General features: G+C 30.5%; 2 protein-coding genes across 2 annotated transcripts; both read right to left on the bottom strand.

Annotated features, from left to right (window-relative positions):
• Nucleotides 1–833: 833 nt before the first annotated feature.
• LOC133674617 (uncharacterized) lies at nt 834–4,589 on the bottom strand. The gene is made up of 9 exons (XM_062095835.1): nt 4,076–4,589; nt 3,832–3,983; nt 3,493–3,588; nt 2,611–2,673; nt 2,309–2,377; nt 2,126–2,228; nt 1,974–2,045; nt 1,359–1,447; nt 834–1,259 (listed from the first exon to the last, which is right to left on the bottom strand). The coding sequence occupies exons 1-9, from the start codon at nt 4,425–4,427 to the stop codon at nt 1,107–1,109; spliced, it is 1,149 nt and encodes a 382-aa protein (XP_061951819.1). The 5' UTR covers nt 4,428–4,589; the 3' UTR covers nt 834–1,106.
• A 2,964-nt stretch (nt 4,590–7,553) lies between these two features.
• LOC133690776 (AT-hook motif nuclear-localized protein 8-like) lies at nt 7,554–12,385 on the bottom strand. Its single transcript, XM_062111043.1, has 5 exons — nt 11,574–12,385; nt 11,437–11,492; nt 10,565–10,696; nt 8,347–8,508; nt 7,554–8,158 (listed from the first exon to the last, which is right to left on the bottom strand). Exons 1-5 carry the CDS (start codon nt 12,091–12,093, stop codon nt 7,889–7,891), a joined length of 1,140 nt encoding a protein of 379 aa, XP_061967027.1. The 5' UTR covers nt 12,094–12,385; the 3' UTR covers nt 7,554–7,888.
• Between the last annotated feature and the right edge of the window lie 12,632 nt (nt 12,386–25,017).

Here is a 25,017-nt window from a genome sequence, read left to right as displayed (position 1 = left end):
TGAAGAATGTGTTGGTATTGTGAATGTATTTTCTTGCATCACGAAAATGACTGGGTGTTTTTTGGATTTTTTTTTGTAATTATATGATAATAAAAATAGATTTTCATTATAAAAAAAATATAATTGGTAGTATAAATTCGCTTTTTTTACCAATATTTTTTTAAAAAATTATATTTATTTTAGCTGAGTTGTTTATTGCATAAAAACTGTAAGATTTTTTTAACAATTTAAAATAAGTCAAAAAAAGTATTTCTTTAATTAAAACTTGTTAAAATGTTAATAAAATAAAACAATAAATAATGAATTGATAACTTTGATGCAAGTGTATTGAAAGGATATAACAAAGCTAACATTGAGAAAATTTATATAATTTAATTTACAATAAATTTTTTTTTAAAATAAATATTTTACATGCGTTTAGAAAATGTTGTGTATTAGGTACACCTATAAATTGCTAATGTTATAAGACACTAATATTATTTAAAAATAATAGCATAATTAGATAATTATTTAAATAATTTCATTTAAAAAGAACTAAATTTTATATATATATATATATATATATATATATATAATGGTGTGTTTTCTTTAAGATAAACTTAATTAATTTAATTTGATAAATGTAAAATATTTTATTTTTTTATTTATATATTTTATTTAATTACAGTTGATAATGAAAAAAATTATACGAACTCCCTAATAAGAGTTAATCCTCGACTCAACAACTGACCCCATCGCATTCCGACTCTGTTATGTGATGTCCAAATAACAGAAGCCAGGGTAGAGAAAACCAAGGTGTAGAAAAGAATCATACACAGAAGCATTTCATGTTAAAAAAAAAAATTAAATAAATAAATAACACAGGCAAATACTATCAACTTGTGCTAGAATCTCGCCATCTCCAATCAGTACCATGCCTTGTATTCTAACTGTGACTTTCTTCAGTTTATTCACTGTTAATTCACAATGCGCTTCTATTGTATACAGCATCTCTAGTTGTACTATTCATACCTAATAATCGGCTCTATGTATTCTACAAGTTTCCTCCCCCGCCATTTATCTTTCCTTCCGAGGCATTTTTATCTGGGTTTTCATAAGCAGCTACCTCATCTTTTATTTGAATTCATTTCTTCTGATTTAAGAAGCTGGATTCTCCGGCGTAGTCTTCTCCGGTGCTCATGTATTTTCCAAAGGCCATGCCCCAATACGACAGCCGAGTATATGCCATGTGTAATGATGGGGGCTAGAATATTATTTGTCTGCCAAACAATGCAACAGATTGTACATACAAATCTATCAGTTTGAGCCTCTGAAACAAATTGGTAATATAGCATCAAGTACCTAGTTCAAGACTTCACCTGGATCCATTCAAAACCTAGATAGAGCGCCAAAAGTCCTTCCAGGAGGGGAGAGTAGATCTTTTTCATTTGCCTCCTCTCATACCAGGCTGCGGTGCAAACGACAGAGCATGAGCTAATGCATATTTGGTTTGACCAACCATTAAGACCAAAAATATGCAGACTTCTTAGCATTTCTTCCGAGCAACATGTAAAGTCATATGCTCTTCTAAGCTGTCAAGAAGATGTAGGACTAGAATAGTCACCAGTTATTTGCGAAAGATTCCTAGTGACCTCACCCACCCAAACAAGGATTTAAAACTTATATGCGCACTATGCATGTTTCAATGTATCAAAATGAGCAGTGACAGTCAGTAATTGGAGGTTTCCATGGGACGAGATTATCAAAACATATTTGGCAAAGTAAACCAAACATATCGATTTTCACTCGTGTTAAACGGACTTGGCACTGCAAGAGACTTTCTAATAATTTCTTTTTTCTTTTTTTTCAAAAATGAAAGGAATAGCAGAAATAAAGTGATTTCCCAGCTGACCAAATATACTAGGATTTCAAAAGCCATAATTCCAAAGAAATAGTACTGGACTAAGCTTCTATGCCAAGTCAAGAGGTGAAACCTGCAAATAGCTTTTTCAGATCTGCACGCCCAGAGCAAGATGGCAGAACTGGTGCAACTACATAAGTAGGATCTGTAAGAAACAGAACAGACCTATGAATCAATCTGCAATTTAAAGATGAAAATAAACACTCCTTTGAGAAGAGTATCAACCTTTTGGGGAGGTAGCCACATAATAGAGGGATCCAGTAAGAACGGCTGTTAAAACAGCTGCAAATGCCTGGGCAAATGGGACAAAAGGAGGCAGCACCCCAGTCTACAAATGTAGAAACATAAAAATTTTAGTTGCAAGGCAAATTTCATTACCAAGGACAGGGAATAAGTTCAACCACATACCAGCGATGCCATTCCTCGAGCATCTTCCACCAAATTGGTTCCCCTTAGAAATATATCAGCCAGTGCTCCCTGTGTAGTAATTAAGAAAAGATGAAAAAAGTACGAATAATTAAGTATTTCCAGTAGAGAAGTTTTCTTGTTGTTATTGTTATTTAAATCCACCTACAGGGGATTTGGGGATTTTACTTTCAATTATGCCTGGAATTGCAGGTCCTAAACCTGGATCAAGGAAGTGACTTAAACCCACAGGGGTTTTGGGGATTTTCTTTAATTCACTATTCAGCATGAGTAGGAGAATATACCTGAACAGCAGCTCGATAGAAAAGCTCCTCTCCCACGGAACTTGCAGCAACAATTAAAATAAACTGCAAATTGGGTCCAAAATTGAATCAAATTCATCTTACCTCATAAAGACAGTGATAAAAATATATATATAATAATTGTCAACATTTTCTAAGGCGCTATTTGTTTTATAAAAAATGATTTTCTAAAAACTACTTTAAACTTTATATATTTGTTTGTCATTAGAAAAATTAATGAACAAAATTTAACTTAGTTTCTAGAAAAGTGTTTTTCTTTTATTTTGGACGGAAAACACTTTTTAGAAATTACAAAAAATTCAAAAATATCTTATTATTTGTGTATATTTTGTTTTGAATTTTTTTTTCAATTTCATCCCTTAGAATTTAATTTTTATACCAACTTTGATTCCCATTTTTTTTATTGTTATTTTATTTTCTCTTATCATTTTTTTAACTGAAGTTTATTATCTATCAGATTTAATTCTCATTCTTTTAATTACTATTTATTTTATTTGAAATGATTTATGAAATTGAATTTTTTTTTTAATTTCATCATCTCTCAACTTTTTTATCTCTCATATTTGATCTTCTTTATTTTTATTACTATTTATTTTATTTAAAATAATTTATAAAATTAATTTTTTTTTAATTTTATCATCTTCAACTTTTTTTATTTTTTTAATAAACTTTTAAAAAATAAAACATTTATAAGTTATTTTCCGGTTTATTTTTCATGACAAAATCAAATTCTAACTCATTTTTTATGACACTACCGGACATGATAAAATAATTTATTTTTTAGAAAAAATATTTTCCATAAAAACTATTTTTCAAATAAAAAAAACTATACAGCAAACAAACAGACAAGCAGAAAAGGTTTACCTGCCAAGGCGACATCCCATAAAAGAAATTACGAAGTTCCTCGTCCTCCACATCTCTAATGGCACGAGCATGAGGCGACAACTTCACGACTTCATCCTGTAGCCATTTCAAAAAATAAACAAACAAACAACATTCGAAAACTGCAAAAGGGTTCATTACTTAACTAAAACCAACTAATAACAGGATTCCACTTGTCAATTTTCTGCCCGTCAAATAAAAATAATCAAAAGTTTATTCAATTACCAGCTCAAGTTCAGCAAAAACAAGAAAGAATGATGAGCAAACTAAATAGTATATTTCTTTTTGAGGAAGAAATTAATTGGAGTAGTAAAAGCATACATCTAGAATAAAAAGAAGGGCCATGACTGGTGGAGCTGCATATCCAAGCCCTTCAAGAAATGCATCCAAAGATGGATTAAAACCTCCCAGGCTATCAATTCCAGTTATTGAACATATAAACCGTCCAGCCAACGCCATTCCTCCATATATACCTGCAATTCCCAATTCGAATTAAACTAAAAACAGACGCAACGGGTCATAAAAAAAATTGAAAAACAGGTGAATATAAATAAATAAAACTGACCGATCCCATAACAGAGTCTAACAACAGCACCGATTTTCTCCCACAAAGGAAAGTCAGAAGCAGCATCGCCAAAGCTCTGATCAAATGTAGTCACTTCCATAGCACTTCCAGTGAATCTCCTCCTTTCTCTCTCCTCGATTCCTTCACTACCAGCACCCGTTCTCTCTGTAGATGCTTTGCTGCACCGTATTTGAATCCTATTGACTCCATTTTCTCTCAAGTTCAATCTCCTTCTACTAGCCGGAAGGTCACTGGTTTTAGAAAACCAAGCACCAACTCTAAACGACGTGGTTGCAGTTGCAGTTGCAGTTGATAAGTGGCTCGGTGTTCGGAAGAGTAACGGCAGCTCCATTAGCCGGTATTTCGGTCTCCGTTTCCGTCACGAAGCATATCGGTCTGTCTCTCCCCCCATCTCTCTCTCTCTGACACGCACAGGCTGCTGTGATATTTGTGTTTAAAGGATTTGAGAGGTCAATGGGTGGTTTTGGGGCGTTGGATTTCGTGATGAGGAAGTCCTTTGTATTCTTATTACTATTATTTATGATTTTGATATTTTTGTGATCCTTGGAGTTTGATTGGTCGAAGGAGTGAGAGGATGTTCGTGAATATCGAACCTGCCAATAAAAGAACGCCACATGGAGATAATGTTACGCCGGATTTATCAAATTTCTGTTGATTAATGTGAACCAGTAGTATTATTATTTCTATATTTTTGGTGGTGGTGTTTGTTTATATACCACGCATGCTTTATAGGGAAATTCCCTTAGTGACCTTAGATATTAATGGCAAGGCTACCTTCGTCTCTTTTTTATCAGTTGATATATAATGCAAAAATAAATATTAATTTCATACAGCTATTATATTTTAAGATGACTTCTATATATAATTAATAAGAAATTTATTTTAAGAATATATTTGATGAAAAATCTAAAACAATATACATCTATGCATATCATAAAATCGAATTCCTCGTAGAACAGCCTCGCCCTGTTGATTTTGCTGACAGAGAAAGTCCTTCGTATTAGTTCTGTCTTCTTCAGAATTACGAATTTTATCTACAAAACTGTTAACATAGAATTTAAACACAATTATTATTAAAATATTAATAATATTTTATCTACAAAACTGTTAACATAGAATTTAAACACAATTATTATTAAAATATTAAAAAATAATTTTATCTACAAAACTGTTAACATAGAATTTAAAGACAATTATTACGGTTCATTTGGTGTATGAGAGAATTAACAATGAGAAGAGAAACGTTGGCCGCTTGGTCCATCTTTCTTCATTCCAACCCAATTTAATAAAAAATTAGAAAAATAATATATGTTAAAAAAATATTAAAAAATAATAGAATTTAAACACAATTATTATTAAAATTAGTGATTGTTTCAAAATTCATGAACCGTAGTTAACATAGTTATTAGAGTTCTTTTATATTTTTTTAATATTTTAAAAAATTAATCTAACCCGTAATATAATAAATAATCTAGTAGTTAATTCTTTCTCCTTATTATTTTTATGTCTGCCGCTTTCTTAATACCATAAGTTTTTGAGGCCACACCTTTAGCATCGTGCTCGCGATTAAGTTTTTTCTGCAAAGGAAATCGAATTCAAGTCTCTAAGTAAAAGAAAACAGCTGGAGCACAAAACTTTTTTTTTCAAGAGTGTAGGAACAATAGCATTGAAATTGAAATACATAACCAACAAGTCAATTAAGATTTAATTATTTTAATCCTGAGGGAGGGTGTAGTTCACTGGTAAAGTTTTAGATTTGCTCCCTAGAAATCATCAGTTCGAGTGTCACAAACTTCAGAGCCACTGGAGGATTACATGCTCCTTAACTTCAGGGCCCGTAAGATTAGTCAAAGTACGCACAAGTTGACCCGAGCATCTACTTTAATTAAAAAAAAAAGATTTGGTTATGTTTAACTTAACATTGATTGTCGTGATTTGTTCAAAAAAGAAAAGAAAATGTCTTGATATGAGAAGATGGACTGTTTGTTTTTTTTAATACTCAACATGTGAAAAACTAACAAAAGAACTTGAGATCTTCTTCTACCACGGGCATGTATCTTATGTTTGTTCTTAAGAAAAAAAAAATATCTTTTATACAAGAACCACATAACCGAGGCCTCCAGTGCAACTACATGTTTTTCCTCATCTGTTTTAAAGAAAGTTGTGTGAAGGGTTTTGATTATTGTTTTTGTTGTTGTTATTGTTTGGTTAGGTAGTTTTTGAGATGAAGTCTTATGAGAATAATAGTGAGGTTATTGAGTACAAGGTCGGAACTACGTTCATGGTGCAATGTTTTCCTTGCTCTTTGGAGTGCTAATAGTTCATTTTATAGTTATTTATAGTTTTGTCACCTGCTTGTGCTATTATGTATTTTTCATGTAAATTATTGGCCGCCGAACAAAGTTGTGAAACCTTTTTAAACTTTAATTGATTTGAAATTCTAACCAATATAGATTAACATGTCTGAAGATTTCGTATAAAACTTCAGCTTAGATCCGACAATTGTATTGAAAGTTGTATACAATGGCGTAAAATTGATTGATTTGTGATTTTTTATAAAAAAAATTCAAATTTTATTGTTCAATCCTTATGTAAATCATGCCAATTGTTCCTCTAAACCGTCAAGATTATTTTGTTTTACTTCAAATATATTTATCTTATATTTTGTTTTTTATTTTTTTTTATTTATCAATTTATTACTATTTTATGGTAGCATTACTGATTTTTTAACCGATGATTGTACCTTCACTCTTGACTTTTTGTTGTATTGTCCTTTCTTATAGTTTTTTATTATTATTATTATTATCTCATTAATTCTTTGAGATTTTTTTTTTATCCATCAAAACACATTTTGTCATCGTCATAAATTTTAAACTAAAATTATAATGCATGTAAAAACCTCTTCCATACTTTTATATTTTATCATGGAGACCATTCTCTCCATTTTACATCATATTCTCATTATTTATTTGACTTATTAAATTATTTTTTTTTGCATCATATTCTCTATTATTTATATCACTTGCTCATTTTTCTTTTCATCCCAAATTTCTATTACTAGTAGGGTTATTTCTACCTTTGTTCCAACATTTACAATATGGTTTACATTCTTTACGTGAGGGTTTACATTCTGTCCTTGAAAAATTTCATCCTCAAAATTTAGATCCCAGTGCATTCCTGACACTAAACTTAAGTTGTTTTATATATATATATATATATATATATATATCATTTTATCTAGATTAAGTAAACAAACAGGTGTAGCCTGTTGTGGTAGTTGTATAGTATTACATAGTTAATTACGAGCAAGGTGTACATGATCATCCATTACAAGACTCTGGCCTTTCACACCGATCTAGCAGCTCTATATATACATACGCCGCCGCCGCCTTGTTAGAGTGTAAAAAAGAAAGATAAATGTGAGGTGGTCCGCATGCGTAAACCAGCAGAATGAACATAGACAACAAAAATCCCAATCAAATCTTTTTGAAGACATCCGTTATAATAATAACTTTTACAACTGGAGAAATACAGCAAAAGTAACACAACTAGACAACAAGCTGAACTAAGACGTTCCTAGGGCAGCCATGGCTGTGTCTAAATCAGTGAGAAACTGGGAAGAAATTAATAAAAACTACTCAAGAAAAAAAAATCTGAACTACACTAAAGAGGAGCTCATCCATGCTTTGTATTCAATCGCACGTGTTAGGATTAGGATTTGACTTGAATATACCATGCAAGGACTGCCAGGTCAGTGGTCCTAAGCACAGTATTGTTGAGTGGGAAGCATTTTCACTCTGGATTTTGGCCACCCCATAGTTGGTACATCTGCATATTATGAATGGGTTGACTAGGGTTACCATAAATTCCAGGAGTCCGATTAACAGGACTGCCACCATTCTCATCCGAAGACTCGCTAGAGCCCCCTCGAGAGGGAGGGCTAGCTGTGATTAATGGAGCACCAAAATTCAACATCTGGGGTGGGGGTGTTGAGGAAGGTCCAGATTTTAATGATTTTGAATTTGATTTTTTCCCATCTGCAATGAAGCTGCCCAAAATTACCTAGCAAGAAACAAGGAATCCAGTTGAATTATAGATCAAACACAACAATATTTCTGTCAAGCTTTCGCATATCAAAGGTTCCCTGATGCTCAAATGGTAACTGATGACCATCTAACAGTGTATTACAGCCACCTGAAAAGACAAATGATGGCAGTGTGAATAAAAACAGATGTTGGCAGGGTGAATACCTGTACAGCAGAAGCTGCCGTTAGCATTCCAGCAACTCCCCCGCCCAAAACCCGACCATCTGATCCAGCCAGCGACACACTCAAACCACCAGTTCTGCTCCGACTACCATTACTTTCAGAAAGCAAGAAGGAACCTGATAGAGAAATGATTTCAAAGCGGCCCTGAAAAGAAAATGTCACAAGGCACAGAAAAGTCAGCATTACCACAAGAGGGAAATATTGAAATCATGAAAAAATAAATTTGGGGAAGGAGAAATTGATTAAAAGCATAAAACGTCCACACCCCACCCACCTCCAATTGCATATTCAGACAAACACAAATCTAGAAAGAAGATGCAATTACTGATGATAGCAGTAAAAAGACAGGATTTGACATCTAAATCAGATCCAGAATTCCCAATTAACTAGGTGGTGAAGAAGTAAAGGGATTGAGCAGTCAATTAAATCTCAGAATCTCGTGTTTTCACAATATAGACTGCTTATAAGATGAAACTTCAAATCAGGGTTTTGAGCATATACTTCTGAAAAAATGGCGCATCGCTCAATTTTTCATGCTAAAGAATGGTCTTTGACGTATGTCCTTTACTATGACTCATCAGGAGCTAATAGTCAGAAAAACAGAAGATGAGGTCAAAATAATAATCATTTAGGAGCATAGATTTAATAAGGAGAAGTTTTCTTGCAGTTCATAACTTTGAGGATGCAATATTTGTCATTAGATCTTTCTAAACACATGCCAGAAGTGCATATTTACCAAAGGCCCTTGACCTCCTTGAATTTATGGTGAAGGACTTCTGCAATCAACTTTTAGTTCATCGAACCATTTGGTACACAAAGGTAAAATGATTTCAGCATGTTACCACAAAAAAAATTTACAAGTAAACCAAATAGGTAGTGGCAGTAACCTCTTAGGTGAGGAATCATGTCATGTTAAAAAACTCGAAAACCCTAAACCTGTTGGTAGACTTTATCTGTTGCAGCCACACCCTCCAAGCATTCCAATAGGGGGGGAATGACACATTTACATGGAGTAAATGATTTGCATCTTACTGAAGCATATAAAATGCAAAGTTATTGCATGTCTAGAAAGCACAACATTAGCCCAATGCAAATGTTTGGTGTATTCCCCCATCATCAACAACAGTATTTTTAAAACACTAGAATTTCTTGAAAAAAAATTCAATTCAAGACCCAGGTTACAGATTTTCCTAGTTCTGATTCTACTCCTTGATGCTGGTGAATGAGGAAATAATCTGTTTGGCTAAAATGTGGTAGGAATGGGACATATGGTCTCAAAGCTACAGAATCGATTTCGTTCTCGGAAGATTTCTTGGGGAAGTCAAGCTCAATAATGTAAACAGATGTAGAATGATGACTGAGAAAAGGCCATAACCTTGACATATTTCACAAAATGACCTGTGCCAAAATATGAAGTAGAACGATTACACAAGTTCAATGCATACACTCTTTCCTGCATGAAAAGACTTTTAGTATTTCCCATAAAACAAGAACAGCACCATTCAAAAGTTCAAGTTCAAAGATGTCATTTTTGGAAGATTTCTTGGGGAAGCTCATTTCAAAAATATGGTATACCCATTACTGCCTTGGCAAAAATGGATCCATGAAAGGTGACCTAGAAATGGCTATAACATTGACATATTTTAAGAACATGACCCATGGCAAAAATGAAGCAGGATGTTCATACAAGTTCAATGCACACTCTTTTTTTGCAAGAAAAGATTTTTGATATTTCCCATAAATTAAGAGCAACACTATTCATAGCCCAAGTTCAACTTCCCTGAGACTAATACTTGTGTACTATTTCGTAAATAAATTTGCAATCGAGGAGCCCCAGCAAACTTTGACCAAAAGACCGTCCAAACCTTGGTTTCCAGCTCCTCATTATACTAACTATTTAGGACAAAAACACACACATAGGCACACAAGAGGCATTGTATGAACTCTAACAAGCTCAGTAGCTAGTCCCACATGAATGATGTGTGGTGGCGTGCAAGGCTGCCAAGGACATCTAAAATATAAACACAGCAATACTGCACACAGCTGGTTCTAATAAGGAACAAAGATGTCAGGGGTATTTGAGATTAAATTATAGCAATGGAAAGGGGCACTTGACAGCCGTATTATACCTGAATTATCTATATTGTTAGAAACAAATTCTTCTCAAGAGTAAAGGAGATTTTACGGACATCAAAAGTACCTCATATGTCACAGACCCACCAGACATTGCTGGTTGGCGAAGTGTAACATTGCAGATGGCACCATTTGCAGAGAGAATACAAACTGTCCGTGGCCCTTGCTGTGAAAAAGCCATAATTTTTGATGCAATGTCCTGTAACAATGAAGGGGACACTATTTGATGACTCAACATACTTTCAATAGGTTCCCATTTGAAGAGGGATAACAGAACCTTCATAACCACCTCTCCACCAACACATCCTCACTTTTATTTTCAGGAAAAAAAAAGAATAAGAAAGGTGGGGAAAACAGTTATTCATTGAGATCTATGAAGCATGTCAACAATTGAATAAAAAAAAAAGATAATGTGGTGCTAATTTAAACAATATTTCATTTAGCTACAGGAATTGTAATTGCAAGTCATCAAACTACATTAAGGTGCATTTATTTTCACCCAAAAAAAAGAATCAGAATGACAATGAAAATTTGAGAATGAACATACTGAAATTTGAGCAACTCCCTTGGGAAATAAACCCACGTCCAGTGCTTTATCTTGCTTGCAAGTAATTTAAAATATGCTGTTCAAAGCTCTCCTTTCAGCAGAAGGCAAGTACTTTGGATGTGGTGTGATAACCAAAAATAGGCACCAGAGAATAAAGTAACCTTATCTGTTGATTGATAGTTTTAAACACGGTTGAATTTAAAAGCACGGGAGTCTTGAACTGTCCCCAAACTAAAATGCTTTGATCCTGAGCTATAAAATATAATCTAACTAATCAAGGACAAGACACAAAAGACTATATTTTTCACACTTGCTGCATTTTTATTCTAACAAACAAGATAAAAAAAGCATTGCATCCAAAACATAAATTAAAAAGCTGCACAGATACATACCTCTCCTGCTTTCACCGTAATGACATGCGGTGTAAACCCTACGCCTCCAGTCCCACCTGTCCAACAAGAAAACAAAAATTCTTTCAAAACACAAGCATACATTTCAACAAATATTCAACAAATTTGCACACAATTACCTAAGGCATCAAGCTGCTTCTTCCCAGAACCTGGCGGCCTTCCTCTATGCTTTTTAGAGGGATGCTCAGATGCCAGATCAGGCATGACACCGCTTCCGGCTCCACCACTAGAATCGGCTTGACCAGCCGACATTCCTGAATGAATGGGGGTGGGTGACAAACCCAAGGCAATGTTACCGTCAGGTGTGTACTTCCTGGGCCTCCCGCGCTTCTTCTTGGCGGGCTCTATACTAAACTTCATCCCTGAAGAAGATGTGGGCGACGATCCATCAAAAGCACCTTCAGGCTTGGATTGCAGCCTCTGGGCTGACATCGGATTGAAGGGGAAGCCACCACCAACAGCAGCATTCTGAGGAGAGATACTGCGGTTGTTGATCAGGTGAGGAGAAGCGGTTGCCGGATAGGAGGAGATAGGGCCCGGAATCATGTTTGATTGTGATTGTGGTGGTGGTGGTGGTGCATACGGTGGCTGTAGTTGTTGCGGTGGTGGCTGTGGCGGTGGCGGTTCTCTCGAGTCCATATGTTTTTTTTTTTTTGAAAAAAATGTGGGTTCTCTCTTTCTTCTTGGACAGTGGGAAATGTAAACAAAAAATAGGGAATTGAGAGAGATGTGGTGGTCTGGTGGGTGTGAGATATCTACTGCAGCGACCACAAACCAAGTACTGGTTAGAAAATGGAACCTCACACTTTGTTGAGAGAGAGAGAGAGAGAGAGAGAGTGCGCAGAGTGTACAGATGGAGATGAAATAAAAACTAGAGTGAAGCGGAAAAGTAGGGTTTTGGATTTTAGGGTTTTAAAGTGCTTTCTCTCTTCACTTGATGCCCATCGGTACATTTCTTTCTTTCTTTCTTTATGTTTTTTCAAATTTTCAAAGGACATTTTTTTCTTTCTATCTTTCTTTATGTTTCTTTTTCAAATTTCAAAGGACATGCATAGGTATTAAAAGAATGTTTTTTTTTTGGTGCTATCGTGTTTTAAAAACATATATTTTTTAAAAACATTAATTTTTTTATATTTTTAAATTGTTTTAATATGATGATTTTAAAAAATAAAAAAAATATTATTCTAACGTATTTCCAAACAAAAAATACTTTAAAAAACAATCATTATTACAATGTCAAACACTACCTTAAACCCCTTAAATCCTAAAAATCACTTGAAATGCCTCTACAAGAACCTATCATTAGGTAGTGTTTAGCATTGTAATAGTGGTTACTTTATAAAGTGTCTTTTCACTTGAAAATATATCAAAATAATATATTTTTTATTTTGAAAAAATTTATTTTTGACATCAGTAAATCAAAAAAATCCAAAAATACCAAAGAAAAATAATCTGGAAAAAAAATCATTTTTTTAAATGCTCATCCACGCCGCAATACCAAGCAGAGCCTAAGTTTTGGTTTTCTCCTAGATTATGAATGTGATACTAACACGTCATTTCGGTAAATGAAATGTTTTTCTTTTTGTTCAACAACAAAATTCATATATTACAAAGAAATCTAAAAAAAGTTGATAAAAACATTATGCAATCGAAGAATACAATGTAGATCAAAGCAATGTTTATTGTTTATTTATCTCACGAGCTAGTTTTGTTGTTTGTGTGACTTCTCTACATCTATAAGCTAATTGTTAAGCATCTTGGAAAAGTATTGTGATCCAATCAACACCAAGAGATCCGTTAAAGGTTCTAGATGATTTAGTGACAAGACTTAGGGCGTTAAGAGATTTAAAAAGGCTTTTAATTGATTTTTTTTAAGATACATATACTAAGATAGACTCCAAGAAGATATTAAATAATGTTCAAGAAGAGCTTATAGATGGGCATTTAGACATTACAAAAAGATTGGAATAAAAAGATTCAAATATGCTAGTTTTAACATTTTATTATTGTTTTGGTCATAAATAAAGCTACAAAAAGGATTTTAATGTGATCCAATTGCAATGAAAAGTATACATTTATTGCTTTCAAATAATACATGGCATATCTTCTAATTCATTAATACAAGAGACAACCTTATGTTTGAAGTTAGACTTCGATTTTACCAATAAATTACGAAAAGGACATTATTCTTATTTAAATTAGTTGAAATATTCTTTTATTTATTTTTTAGTTATTATTAGGCATTAGAGATATTAGGGTCTTTATTTAAATTTGGATTAATTGGATGATTATTATTATTATTATTTAGGTTTATCCGTATTCATTAAGGATATCCTATAAATTTAGGATTTATTTTAGTATAAATACTCTTTTGTAGAGATTTTTTTAGAGAAGACTATTTTTAATTAAAAAAATCAATATTCTTACTATTTTTGTATAGTTGAGTGATTTCCATACCAAGTTCTTGATTGAACTTGCAAGCTCTCTGAATGATTGATAAATTTCTTTATGATTTTATACTACTCGTTCACATCTCTTTATAGGCGTAGGGTAAGAGTGATCATTGTATATAACTTTGGTTCTTCAAGGTAAATTTCCATACCAAGTTCTTGATTGAATTTACAAGCTCTCTAAATGATTGATAAATTTCTTTGTGATTTTATACTACTCGTTCACATCTCTTTATAAGCGTAGGGTGAGAGTGATCATTATATATAACTTTGGTTCTCTGAGGTAAATTCTTGTTGGGTCAAGTTCCAAACCATTCAAATATGATTTTATCATATCTTAAAAGGTATCTGCATCAAATAGCCATCAATTCAAAGGTATTGTTAAAAGATCAACAATTCTTAATGAAAATAAATATAGCACTAGCTTATTGGAAACTTTAAAACTGTTAATGCATAAGGAATTCCTGAATGAAAGGACCATATATATATAAAGAATGTGACAACATTAAAAGGGGGATATTATAAAATAGAAAAACGAAGGGCATGCAAGGGATAAATTTGCTTTTTCTCTAATAAGAGTAATTATGTCAGATATAACTTCATCACCAAACTTGATTACAAGTAAACATATCAAGTAGCCTAACTTTTGCTTTTCTCATTTTATTTTGTTCGAGTTGCTTTATCAGACAAAATAGTAAGGCAAATCAAGGAAAACAAGTTAGTCTTATAAAATTCTCATCTGCTAAGTATTGTTGGGGCTCTTCGCAAAATAAGAAGTTGTTATGTCTTAAAAAGCATTAATAAGAAAAGTAGTTCAACAATACGATGGAAGCCAACTTAGACTTATCTCATAACAAAAGGTGAATGGTACGACTAAGAGATAAAGCTTAATATTAAGCGTGAAGCTCATTTTCTTGACAAAATAGCTCGTTTTCTTGACAAACCTACTTCACTTTATTCAACCAAGCTTGTTTGTTTGATGATTTTTTTATCATTGCTATTTAACTCCATAAGAGTTTGATAAAAAGTTAAAAATATTATTTATGTTGTTTTAGTCATTGTTGATCCTACAGAGAGGGAGTTGTGGAATGAAGTTATTTTGTTCTATTTCATGCCTTACTTATCAATTCATTTGGCATCCTTAATTAGTGGTTTAGCTTGGATATTTTTGTTCCAATTTTATTTGGTTTATGGTAGCTGGTAGGTGGCTTCATTTGAATTTCTTAAGTTTTATCTTCCTTTCTATTTAGTGATATGGTTAGATTATGTTTTTGTAGAATTGGTGCAATGTCATCATTGTTCATTAAATGCATAATCTACTTAGCAGGTCTTCAATCAATTCTTTGTGTTGGGAGAGATATTGGGTTTTAAGTGGGATTCGATATGGAATTGGTTTGTGACAATCTTTTTTTATTATCTCTTGTTGTGTCTATATTGATCCTGTTTTGTTTTCATTTGCATGGAACTAAATAAGTCTTTATAGTTATTCTGATTTTATTTGCTTTTTGTTTATATCTTTAACGGGGCCACTTCTTCTTCTTTCATGTCATTTCAAACTCGATTTGGTTGGGTTTTTTGGGTGGGTTTGGTCAATTTTAGCCTTGGACTTTTTATCTATTTCATATGGTTTTTATAGGAGGGTATATGGTAGATTTGTTTTTGGATTTCTCTCGTGGGTTTTATATGTCTCTCTTTCTCTTCACTCCTTGCTATGTTTTTTCTTGGTTTATTTTTTTTCAACTATGACGGCCAGTGTGCCTTCTATTTCATTCTTTTTTTTAAAATGTTATGTTTTTTCATATATTTTTTTATTGTCTACTGCTTTTTATATATTCATTATAATGTTGTGTTTCTTTTATTTCAGTATATAGGTTTCCTTTTGGTTATCAGTATTTATGTATGGTTAGGCTTGTAAAGCATAATTGAACATGATGCATGGTCTTTAGCTGGGTTTGTTTTATAGTTTTTCATTATCTTATTATTTCTTTTACTTCTAATGTTATTTATTTTGTCAGCCTTAATTGTTTTTTCAATGTTTAAGATTTTCATTGCCTATGATGTATGGTTGTTATTACTCTTTCTTATTGTTGTTTTTCTTTGTTTTTTATGTTTGTTTTCTTGAAAAAAGAATATATGAGGTTATATTTTTATCAGTTCACTTCAAGACAACTTTAGTTTCTCATTAGATTGTTTTTAAGGTTTGGCATACTTTTTTTTCTTCAAAGTTTCTTTGTTAGATGGTCATTGTAACATGCAATTGTCTAGGTGAATGGGTTTTTTTTCTTTGTGGTGCATCATAGATTGGTGGTTTTAATTGGTTTAATTGAGGGATTTAGTGCTCAATGATGGTTATATCATGGATTAATGTATTTGGTTAGCTTTTTTCCTATGAAATATAGAATGTTTTTTCATGAAAAATATTGCATGTCATAAACAATGTTTTTGTTCATACTTTAACAATATTGAGTCATCGTTATGTTGTTTTATTGATGGGCCAAAGTATCCTTATTTAGTATAAGATTTTTAGTTGTTGCTCATTTTGATATCATTTTTTGTTGGGTTTGTGAGGCAACCATATTATTCAATAGTTTTACTCACATTTAACTAGTGTTTTGCCTATGTTTTATATATAAAATGCCTTGATATTCTTTGTTTTATGTTTTGAAGGCACTTTTGGATGAAAGATGCAAAAAAGAGTAAATTGAAGATAATTGGCAGATTTGACCTTCAGTCGATGTTTTGTGCAAAGCGTGAGCTCTAGAGGTTGAAATGAAGTGATTCCAGTGGCATTAAAAAGCTAACATCCATACCTTTCTGGACATCTAAGGCAAGAAAATAAAATAAAGAAGAGCATGGAAATCGCAGCCTTCAAAGTCAAATCTCGCAATCTACCAGTGTTGACCTTCGGTCATTCCAACTTGAATATCTAGAGCTACAGAAGTCCAATTGATGCAATCTCAATTGTTTTGGATCCATGACTCAAATTTCTATAAACACTCCAAATTGAAGCCAAAAACAATGTCATATGAGGGAGATATGATTTTTCAAAGATGACATCTGAATTCTGCCAGCAAACAAGTTTCGTGAAGAAACGAGTCCAAATTACGTTTCGAAGCATCTAAACCGATATCCAAGTTTTTATTTCAGCAATTTAGCTCCTCTAAGTCAAAGCTTGAAGATTTCATGCAAGGCTATTTCTTCTTTTTTAGGAAAATAGTTATTGAAGTACTTAAATGTAAACAGTCTACTTAATGGAGGACTATTTTGTAAAATAGAGACCTAGGGTTTCCTAATATATAAAAAGAATGAGAGAAGAGAGGGGGGCAGCCAGCCAAGAAAAGAAAAACGCCCCCCTCCTCTAAGAAATCCTAAATTATGCATTCTTTTTTTTTTATTAGTTGTTCAACAAACATGCAAGGCTAAACACTTTTTCTTGGTTGCAAGGACACGGAAACCTTCGGATTTCAAGAACTGTGAGATTTATTTTACCTTTTCTTTTCAGTTTATATGATGAATATGTTTGTTCTCCTATGCTTATTTTTTTTCTATGATTGTTTATTTTAATTGCTAGAGCGGACTCTAAGTTATTATTATAGACAATCTATTGCTAAGTTTGATATCAAAACCGGAGTTGTAGTATATGAACTTGTGAAGCAACCAAGTTTAATAATTGTGGTGGATCTACGTTATTAATCTTAGGGAGAACATTCAATCAAATCAAGACATAGACTACGGACAGTTATGTTTTCTTGATTAATCAACTTATGTAGTTCTTAAGGCTGCCATTAAATTAAATTACTAGTGCGGACACTGTGGTTGTTTAATGGTTAGGGTTAGTTATACGGCGGATCCGTTAACTAACCAATGTTAAGAAGAGATAAATATTTAGAATATAAATTGATGTTTTGTTTCCATGATCAGTTCTGATTTCTGTAGGTGGATTTGTGCTTGTGACCAAGGTTTGTTCTCTTGATAATTTTCTGATTTTATTAAATTTTGTTTGATAGTTTTCTGTTTTCTTTTGCTTTAGCCTAGATAACATCCAAACCCCCCTAAATTGCATATCATCTAGCATAAAAATCTGACTTGAAACTTCCTCGTGGGATCGACCCCTTGCTTGCTCTATACTATCTTGTGTGTTGTGATTGAAGCTAGGGTAATTAATTTGTGCGACTGCGACATCGCAACAGTTTGTTTAACTTGCCTCAGCAATATCGAGGTCCATTCTTGATTAACCTTGACAAGGGTTATTGAACCTATGGGTGGTTTACTTAGTCGTTTCTTCTAGCTTTTTTTCCCTTTTTTTATCTCCTAATGATGTCATTTTTACAATTGTTTTTTTTGTCATCTTCATCCTTCAATTGCTTCTATTATTAGTCTTTTTATGTTGGGTTATCGATGTTTCATTTTTTATATTATGCTATTTTGTTTTTGACTTTTATTTTATCTTAGGTGATCAATAAAAAAAAAAGGGACATGCTTTTGCTTTTGTCTTTTCATTTTGGGTTAAGTTTGCTTCTTATTTTGGTTATTTAAGTGGTTTGGCATGTTCTTATTTTGTTGCATACTTGTGTAGGATAATTGTTATGGATTATGGTTTGCTTTTTGTAGGTTTATCACAATCTCAAATAAACATCTTGATATTTTGTTGGTGCTCGATTTTACAAGTGTTTATTTTTTTTCGTATAATTAAAAAAATTATTTCAGAAAAAAAAACAAAGTTATTAAACTCAATGGAGACCATAACCTGTATTACGAGTCTGGTTGGTTAACTAGGGTTAATTGAGAATTATACTTCATAATCTGTTTTGGTTTACTTTCTATGAAGTTATTACAATCTTAAACAAATGATTTGTCATTGGATTGATGCTTAATTTTGCCAACATTTATTTTTGTTATCATATAATTAAATAAAAAAAAATTAGTAAAAAAAATTATTAAGCCCAATGGAATTCATGACATGGGACGCGAGTTTGGTGGATTAACTTGGTTTGATTTAGAATTAAGATTCATAATTTGTTTTGGTTTACCTTACATGGGGTTATTGTGGTGCCAAACAAACGTCCTGACATTGAGTTGATGCTTGATTTTATGAACGACTATTTTTGTTATCATATAATTAAATTAAAAAATAGTTTTAAAAATTACTAAATCCAATGGAGTCCATAACCAAAGTCATGAGTTTAACAAGTTAAGTTATTAGACCTAGTCGATCCTAAATATCATCTCAATAATTTTTTTTAAAAAAAATATCATCTTGAATTTATTTTTTTAAAAATCAAACCATGTTTTTATCAATCATCTTGGTCATTTTTGGACCCGTCAAGTCGACTGGGTATGTTAGGGCAATTTCTTCATAGTTTAATTTGAAACTTGAGCCAAGTAAAGAAGCTGGGTCGGGTTGACCTGTTGGGATGAGTTTAATGATGCTATCAAAAATGTTTAGACATTCTGTTTTTTTACGTTTAAGAAATATTTTGATCCAATCTATAATATAACATAGACCAATATCTAGTGAAGTCTAAAATGAAAACTTGAGGACACTTAAAGGTGTCGATACTGAAGGAGAATCAGGCCTGCTACAACATTAGACCGAATCATTGGCCTACGTTATGTTGTGGGTCAAATCAATTTTTTTAACTTAAAGAATATTCAAGCGTTATTAATATGTTTTCTAATAAAAAAAATTAATCATGAACTCAAAATATTATGTATATTGAACGATATCATTTTTAAATATTGATACAATGATATATTGGATGTTATTTTTTTTAAATATCGAGACTATAACATATTGGATTAACCCATTTTAACTTGTCAAAACTGCGATCCGAGTCATGAGATCATGATAACCCTATAGAAAAAAAATCATAAAGCTCAATTTCTAATTAATCCAATGTTGAAGGATGAAATTAAAAAAAAATATTAAATTAAAACAAAAGAAAAAAAAAACTACCCTAGTCAACTTGGGTTAACCTGTCAAACTCGTAATCCATGCTATAAGATTGAGATAACCCCATAGGAGAAAAATAAAAAAAATTACAAAACCCAATTAAAAAAATATTCAATTAAAAAAAAAGACCCAACCAAAATAAATAGAGTCAACGTGTCAAATCAGCGACCAAGTCATTCAATGATGATAACCTCGTTGAAAGAAAAATAATAATTATGAAGTTTAATTTTCAATCAATCTAGTACTAAAGGATGAAATAAAAAATAAAACCAATTAGAAAAAGCAGCAAAAAAAAATAACATTAGTCAACTCGAGTTACTTTGTTAAATCAACAACCCGTATCATGAAATCGAGGTAAATTCATAGAAAAAAATAAAAAAAATTACAAAGTTCCACTTTCTACAAATCTAATATTAAATGTTGAAATTAAAAAAAAATAGTTAAATTCATGAAACAGATATAAAACCAAACTGAAAAAAAATAAAAAAATACAAAATATAATTTTCAAAACAACCTCATATTGAAAGATGTTATTAAAAAAATAAAAATAAAAAAATTCAATTATTGAAAAATAAAATTAAAAACAAAAACAAAAAAAAATTATATAACACAAAACTTTATTTTAATAAATAATATTTGTGAATATAACTATCATATTATTTAGTGTTAATAATTAGAGTTTTGTTAACAATGAATCGTTGAATCATTGTTCAAGATATGTAGGCTACATTTGTTTTACAACTGCTTTTACATTTGCAATGCAACAAACGCAACAAGGTATTTGATAACAAACCAAACTGCGTTTTATATTGTGGGCCCACTAAAAAATTGAGTTTGAAACGCAGTTTTTAGATATTTTTTTAATTAAGTTTCATAAAACTCTGTTTGTTTTTACGTTTCAAAAGTGCTTTTGAAAAAAAATTGATTTTTATTTTATTTTTTTCTTTATTTCAATTTTATTTTTTGTGTTTTCATATTATTTTGATACGCTGATATCAAAAATAATTTTTAAAAATTAAAAAAATTTTATTTTGATGCATTTCTAAGTAAAAAGCACTTTGAAAAGCAACCGTAACCACACTTCTAAACACAATTACCAAACATTTTATACATATTTTTTGCTATACATAAACCTCAACCATAATTTTTACTTAACACGTATCTAAATTTAACTAACCATATTTTTTTTAAACTTACTTTTTTAAAACCACAATCATAAAAGCTACCTAAAAAACAAACACACTCGTAAACTCTTCAATTAACATGAAGGCTGAACTGATGGAAATCTCTGAATTTCTTCAACGATATGAATATGAAACTTCATAGCTACCATGGTTTAACTTTTTGCCAATTTATCTTATGATGCTTAAAGTTGTTTACACCATGGTTATATAACTAGAAAGATATAATATATGTTATTTTTTAAAGTATTTTTTACTTGAAAATATATTAAAAAAATATATTTTTAACATCAGCACATTAAAATGACTCAAAAACATCAAAAAAGAACTTTGATTGAACCGTAAAAACAAACTCTTCCTTAATGTTGTTAATCATGACATCCTTCGTCATTTTAAATCTTTTACATATTTATATTATATTTGTTTACCAAAAAATAATTTCTTTTAAAAGTGATTTTTAGGAATGATGTATTTTCTATAAAGTGAATTATTTTCTAATATTTATCAATATCATAGAAAATGAATTGGGAAACAATTTATAATATTTAACCATTTTTATTGAAAATAAGCTGGAAAATAACTTATTAATATTTTTTAAAAATTTTATTTAAGAGCATAAGAATCAAATCTAATATATAAAAAAGTTAAAGAGGGTGAATAACTTGTGTTTGCCACTTATTTTTTTGAAAAAAAAATGACACATCATATGTTGTACAATTTCAAATGACAAAAGGGTTGTCAAAAATTTAGGCCATAGGGTTTTTTTTTTCAAAAAGCTTAATTTTTAACCTGTTTTGGCTCGAAATACCTAGAAAAACAACACCTTACATTGATAAACTCATTCATGACCTCATATAACCTAAAAACCTGCTTAAAAATCTGAAATAAAAAAAACTTTCCAAGCTTATATATACCATTTCAGATGATGAGAAGGACAAAAAAACATCTAGGTGGAATTTTATTATCTAGTGAAAAATATTGACACTAAAATTATTTATTTTCATGACTAAAATCAGTGTCAACCAACATTTTTTTCTCTCTAACTAGAACCCAGTTACTCTTTCTCTCAAACTAGGAATTGTAAAATAAAAAAAATAAAGTTTTGCACCACAATTAAAATTTTAAAATATTAAGAGATCAAAAGGTTATAATTTAAAATTTAAAATGATCAAAGTGAATGTTTTGCTTGAATTTACAACCACTTTTTGTGCTTGTTTTTTTCACTTTGATTACAATATCTTACCAATTTTTTTGATTAATGTGAATGTTTGAGTCAATTTGTATGTACTTGACTAATCCCACGAGTTCTAAAATTAACGATCATGTAAACCTCTAATGGTCCTAAAGTTTGTAAAACTCGAATTGGTGACTTCTAGAAAACAAATCTAGAACCTGAATAATTATATTTAATTTAAATTAATTATCAATTAGCAATCCACTATACTTTATATATATATATATATATATATATATATATACTAGTCAGAGCTAAAAGTTAATATTGAATGCAAGAGAAAAAGGATTCAATATTATAAATGTATTTCTCTATATCATGAATTTGTTAAATGAATAATAGATGAATTAAAAATTGTATTAATTAATAAAACTTAAAAAAATATTAATGAAAGACTAGATTATAAAGTTAATTTTTCCACTAAAAAGTAAGAGATGTATACAAATACAAGTATTTTATTTCGTCTGTCTTTTTTATTTTATACATCTTCTTTTAGTTACTATGGTTGCTATGTATATATACTTTTTCTTCTTATAGATGCATAATGTAAATAAAACTAATCTATTATAAACCTAACATGAAAAAATCAAGATAAATTACCATAATTTCTTGGGAATATTATGAAATTATCAAAATCATTCAAATAATTCATCACCATTAAAAAAATACTTAAATTATATAATTTAAAATTTTAAAAAAAAATTAGTTAAAAGCCAAATCAGCAAAACAAAACACATAAAAAAAATCAAGGATAGAGGCATGGAGAAGCTTTTAAAAAAATTAAAAATAAAGACATGTCTTAACCCAATTATTATTTTTTAATCGTATGACATGTCATCAATCCAAGATGACATGTCAGCCACTATTACCTTTTTCAATCACCTATAACGATTGAAAAATGGTATTTAAATTTTTATTCCAAAAAACTCATTTTTTATTTTGTTTCTATTCAAAAACATATATTTTTTTAGTATGTTCAAATGACATCATCACCTCCATTAAACTTTAATCTCCAAAACAAAACCAAAATGATCATTTTGTGGCCAACTAAATTCCTTTTCTTTTCTCTTTTTTTTTTCCAGCAATTCTCTATAATCTCTTGATACCTCAAACTAAAATGTAAAAAAATAAAGTTTACGATTAAAATATTAAATCCTAAAATAGCATGGACTAAATATTTTAAAAGAACAAATTAGGGGACTAGAGTAAAGTTTTTTGCATTTTTTGAATAGTGCAAACGATAAAATGCTTTGTTTTTATTTATGTTAATTATGGTCTTTGTTCTTTTATTTTTTCTAACGATAACCTAATTTTTTTTAAAAAAAATCAATCTTTCATTATGTGTCATAATATTCTTTAACAACCAGCATTCACATCAACTTGCAAATCAAAACAAATTAAAAAATATAAAACCATGGCAACATAACTTTAAAGATCAAATTAATAAAAAAATGTCTAGAGCAAAAGGAGCTAAACAATAAGAGAGACTAAGAATAAAAAAAAAAGTGTTAGAAGCAACGAGTCATTAGTGAATGAATAATAAGGAGCACGATGAATCACTAAGATCCTTTAGTTTCTTGTACTAAATAGATCACTTACGTTACGTCAAGAGCTATCTTTTAATGCGCAAGAGAAGTTTTGTCATGACAATCATTAAACACGGGGCAGAAAAAATGTGTAAAAGTTGTTAATACATTTTTCTATTAGTAAGAAAATTTAAAATAAATAGATAAATATGCACTTATTTTTTTAAAAAAGTATTAGAACAACAACATGTTGGGATTGATAAAGGTTAGCCTGGGTTCACATATCAAATATGTAACTTGAGTTATGGACTCCACAATATTTTTGATGATTTTTTAAAATTATTTTTTATTTAACTATATGATAATAAAAATAAACATATGTAAAATCAAGCATTAACCTAATGTCAGAACACTTGTCTGAGATTGTGGTAAACTCAAAAAAAGCAAGTTGAAATAAATTATGAATCTTAATTCTCAATTAATCGAATGTTGAAGAAAAAAATTAAAAAAAAAATATCAAAAAGAAAAGTATATAAAAATTTAATGTTAAAAGATGAGATTGAATAAATAAATATATAAAAACAAAGAAAAAATGCCTTTGAAAACATTTATAAAAATCCTTGTGAAGTTAACCAAGATAAATCATCAACTAAATATAAAATAATCAAGTTAAATATATATATATATATATATATATATATATATATATAAAAAAAAAAGAACAAAAACAAAGGTGAAAAAAGACAGGCCAAGCGCACGACACTAGGTGGTTCTGCATGTCAAGGCCTTTTTATATATATACTAGGTTAACCTGTCAAGCTCAGGAGACGTGTCATGAAAGTCTAATAATTAAATAGAAAAAAATTTAACATTACCAAACTAAACTAAACAAAAAAAATTAATTAAAAAGAGAAAAAAATTTTTTGGTTAACTTGTCAATTTAGGTTAACCTGTCAAATTCGGGATCCGTGTCAGGAAAATCTGATAACTAAATAAAATAAAATTAAACATTAATAAACTAAATTAAAAAAAATTCATTAAAGAAAAAAAACAAAGAAAAAGGAAAAAAAAGCAAAAAAAAGGAAAAAGAACGGAAAAAGAAGAAGAGCAGTTTATAATTATAATATAATATAATATAATAATTATTATTATTATAATATATAAGTGAATGAAAATAAAAGGCGCGGGGAAGCTACAGTGCTTTCCCCACGCCTTTTAG

This window comes from Populus nigra, chromosome 1, assembly GCF_951802175.1.
Source record: "Populus nigra chromosome 1, ddPopNigr1.1, whole genome shotgun sequence".
Taxonomy (NCBI): domain Eukaryota; kingdom Viridiplantae; phylum Streptophyta; class Magnoliopsida; order Malpighiales; family Salicaceae; genus Populus; species Populus nigra.
This window is presented reverse-complemented; position numbering and strand designations above follow the sequence as displayed.

Coding starts and splice junctions, on each gene's coding strand:
- LOC133690776 (XM_062111043.1), bottom strand. CDS start 12,093: ATGGACTCGAGAGAACCGCCACCGCCACAGCCACCACCGCAACAACTA. Junction 11,493..11,573: donor GAAGCAGCTTGATGCCTTAG/GTAATTGTGTGC, acceptor CTTGTTGGACAG/GTGGGACTGGAGGCGTAGGG. Junction 8,509..10,564: donor GTGGGTCTGTGACATATGAG/GTACTTTTGATG, acceptor TTTTCTTTTCAG/GGCCGCTTTGAAATCATTTC.
- LOC133674617 (XM_062095835.1), bottom strand. CDS start 4,427: ATGGAGCTGCCGTTACTCTTCCGAACACCGAGCCACTTATCAACTGCA. Junction 3,984..4,075: donor TAGACTCTGTTATGGGATCG/GTCAGTTTTATT, acceptor TGGGAATTGCAG/GTATATATGGAGGAATGGCG. Junction 1,448..1,973: donor TCTGAAAAAGCTATTTGCAG/GTTTCACCTCTT, acceptor TTTGCACCGCAG/CCTGGTATGAGAGGAGGCAA.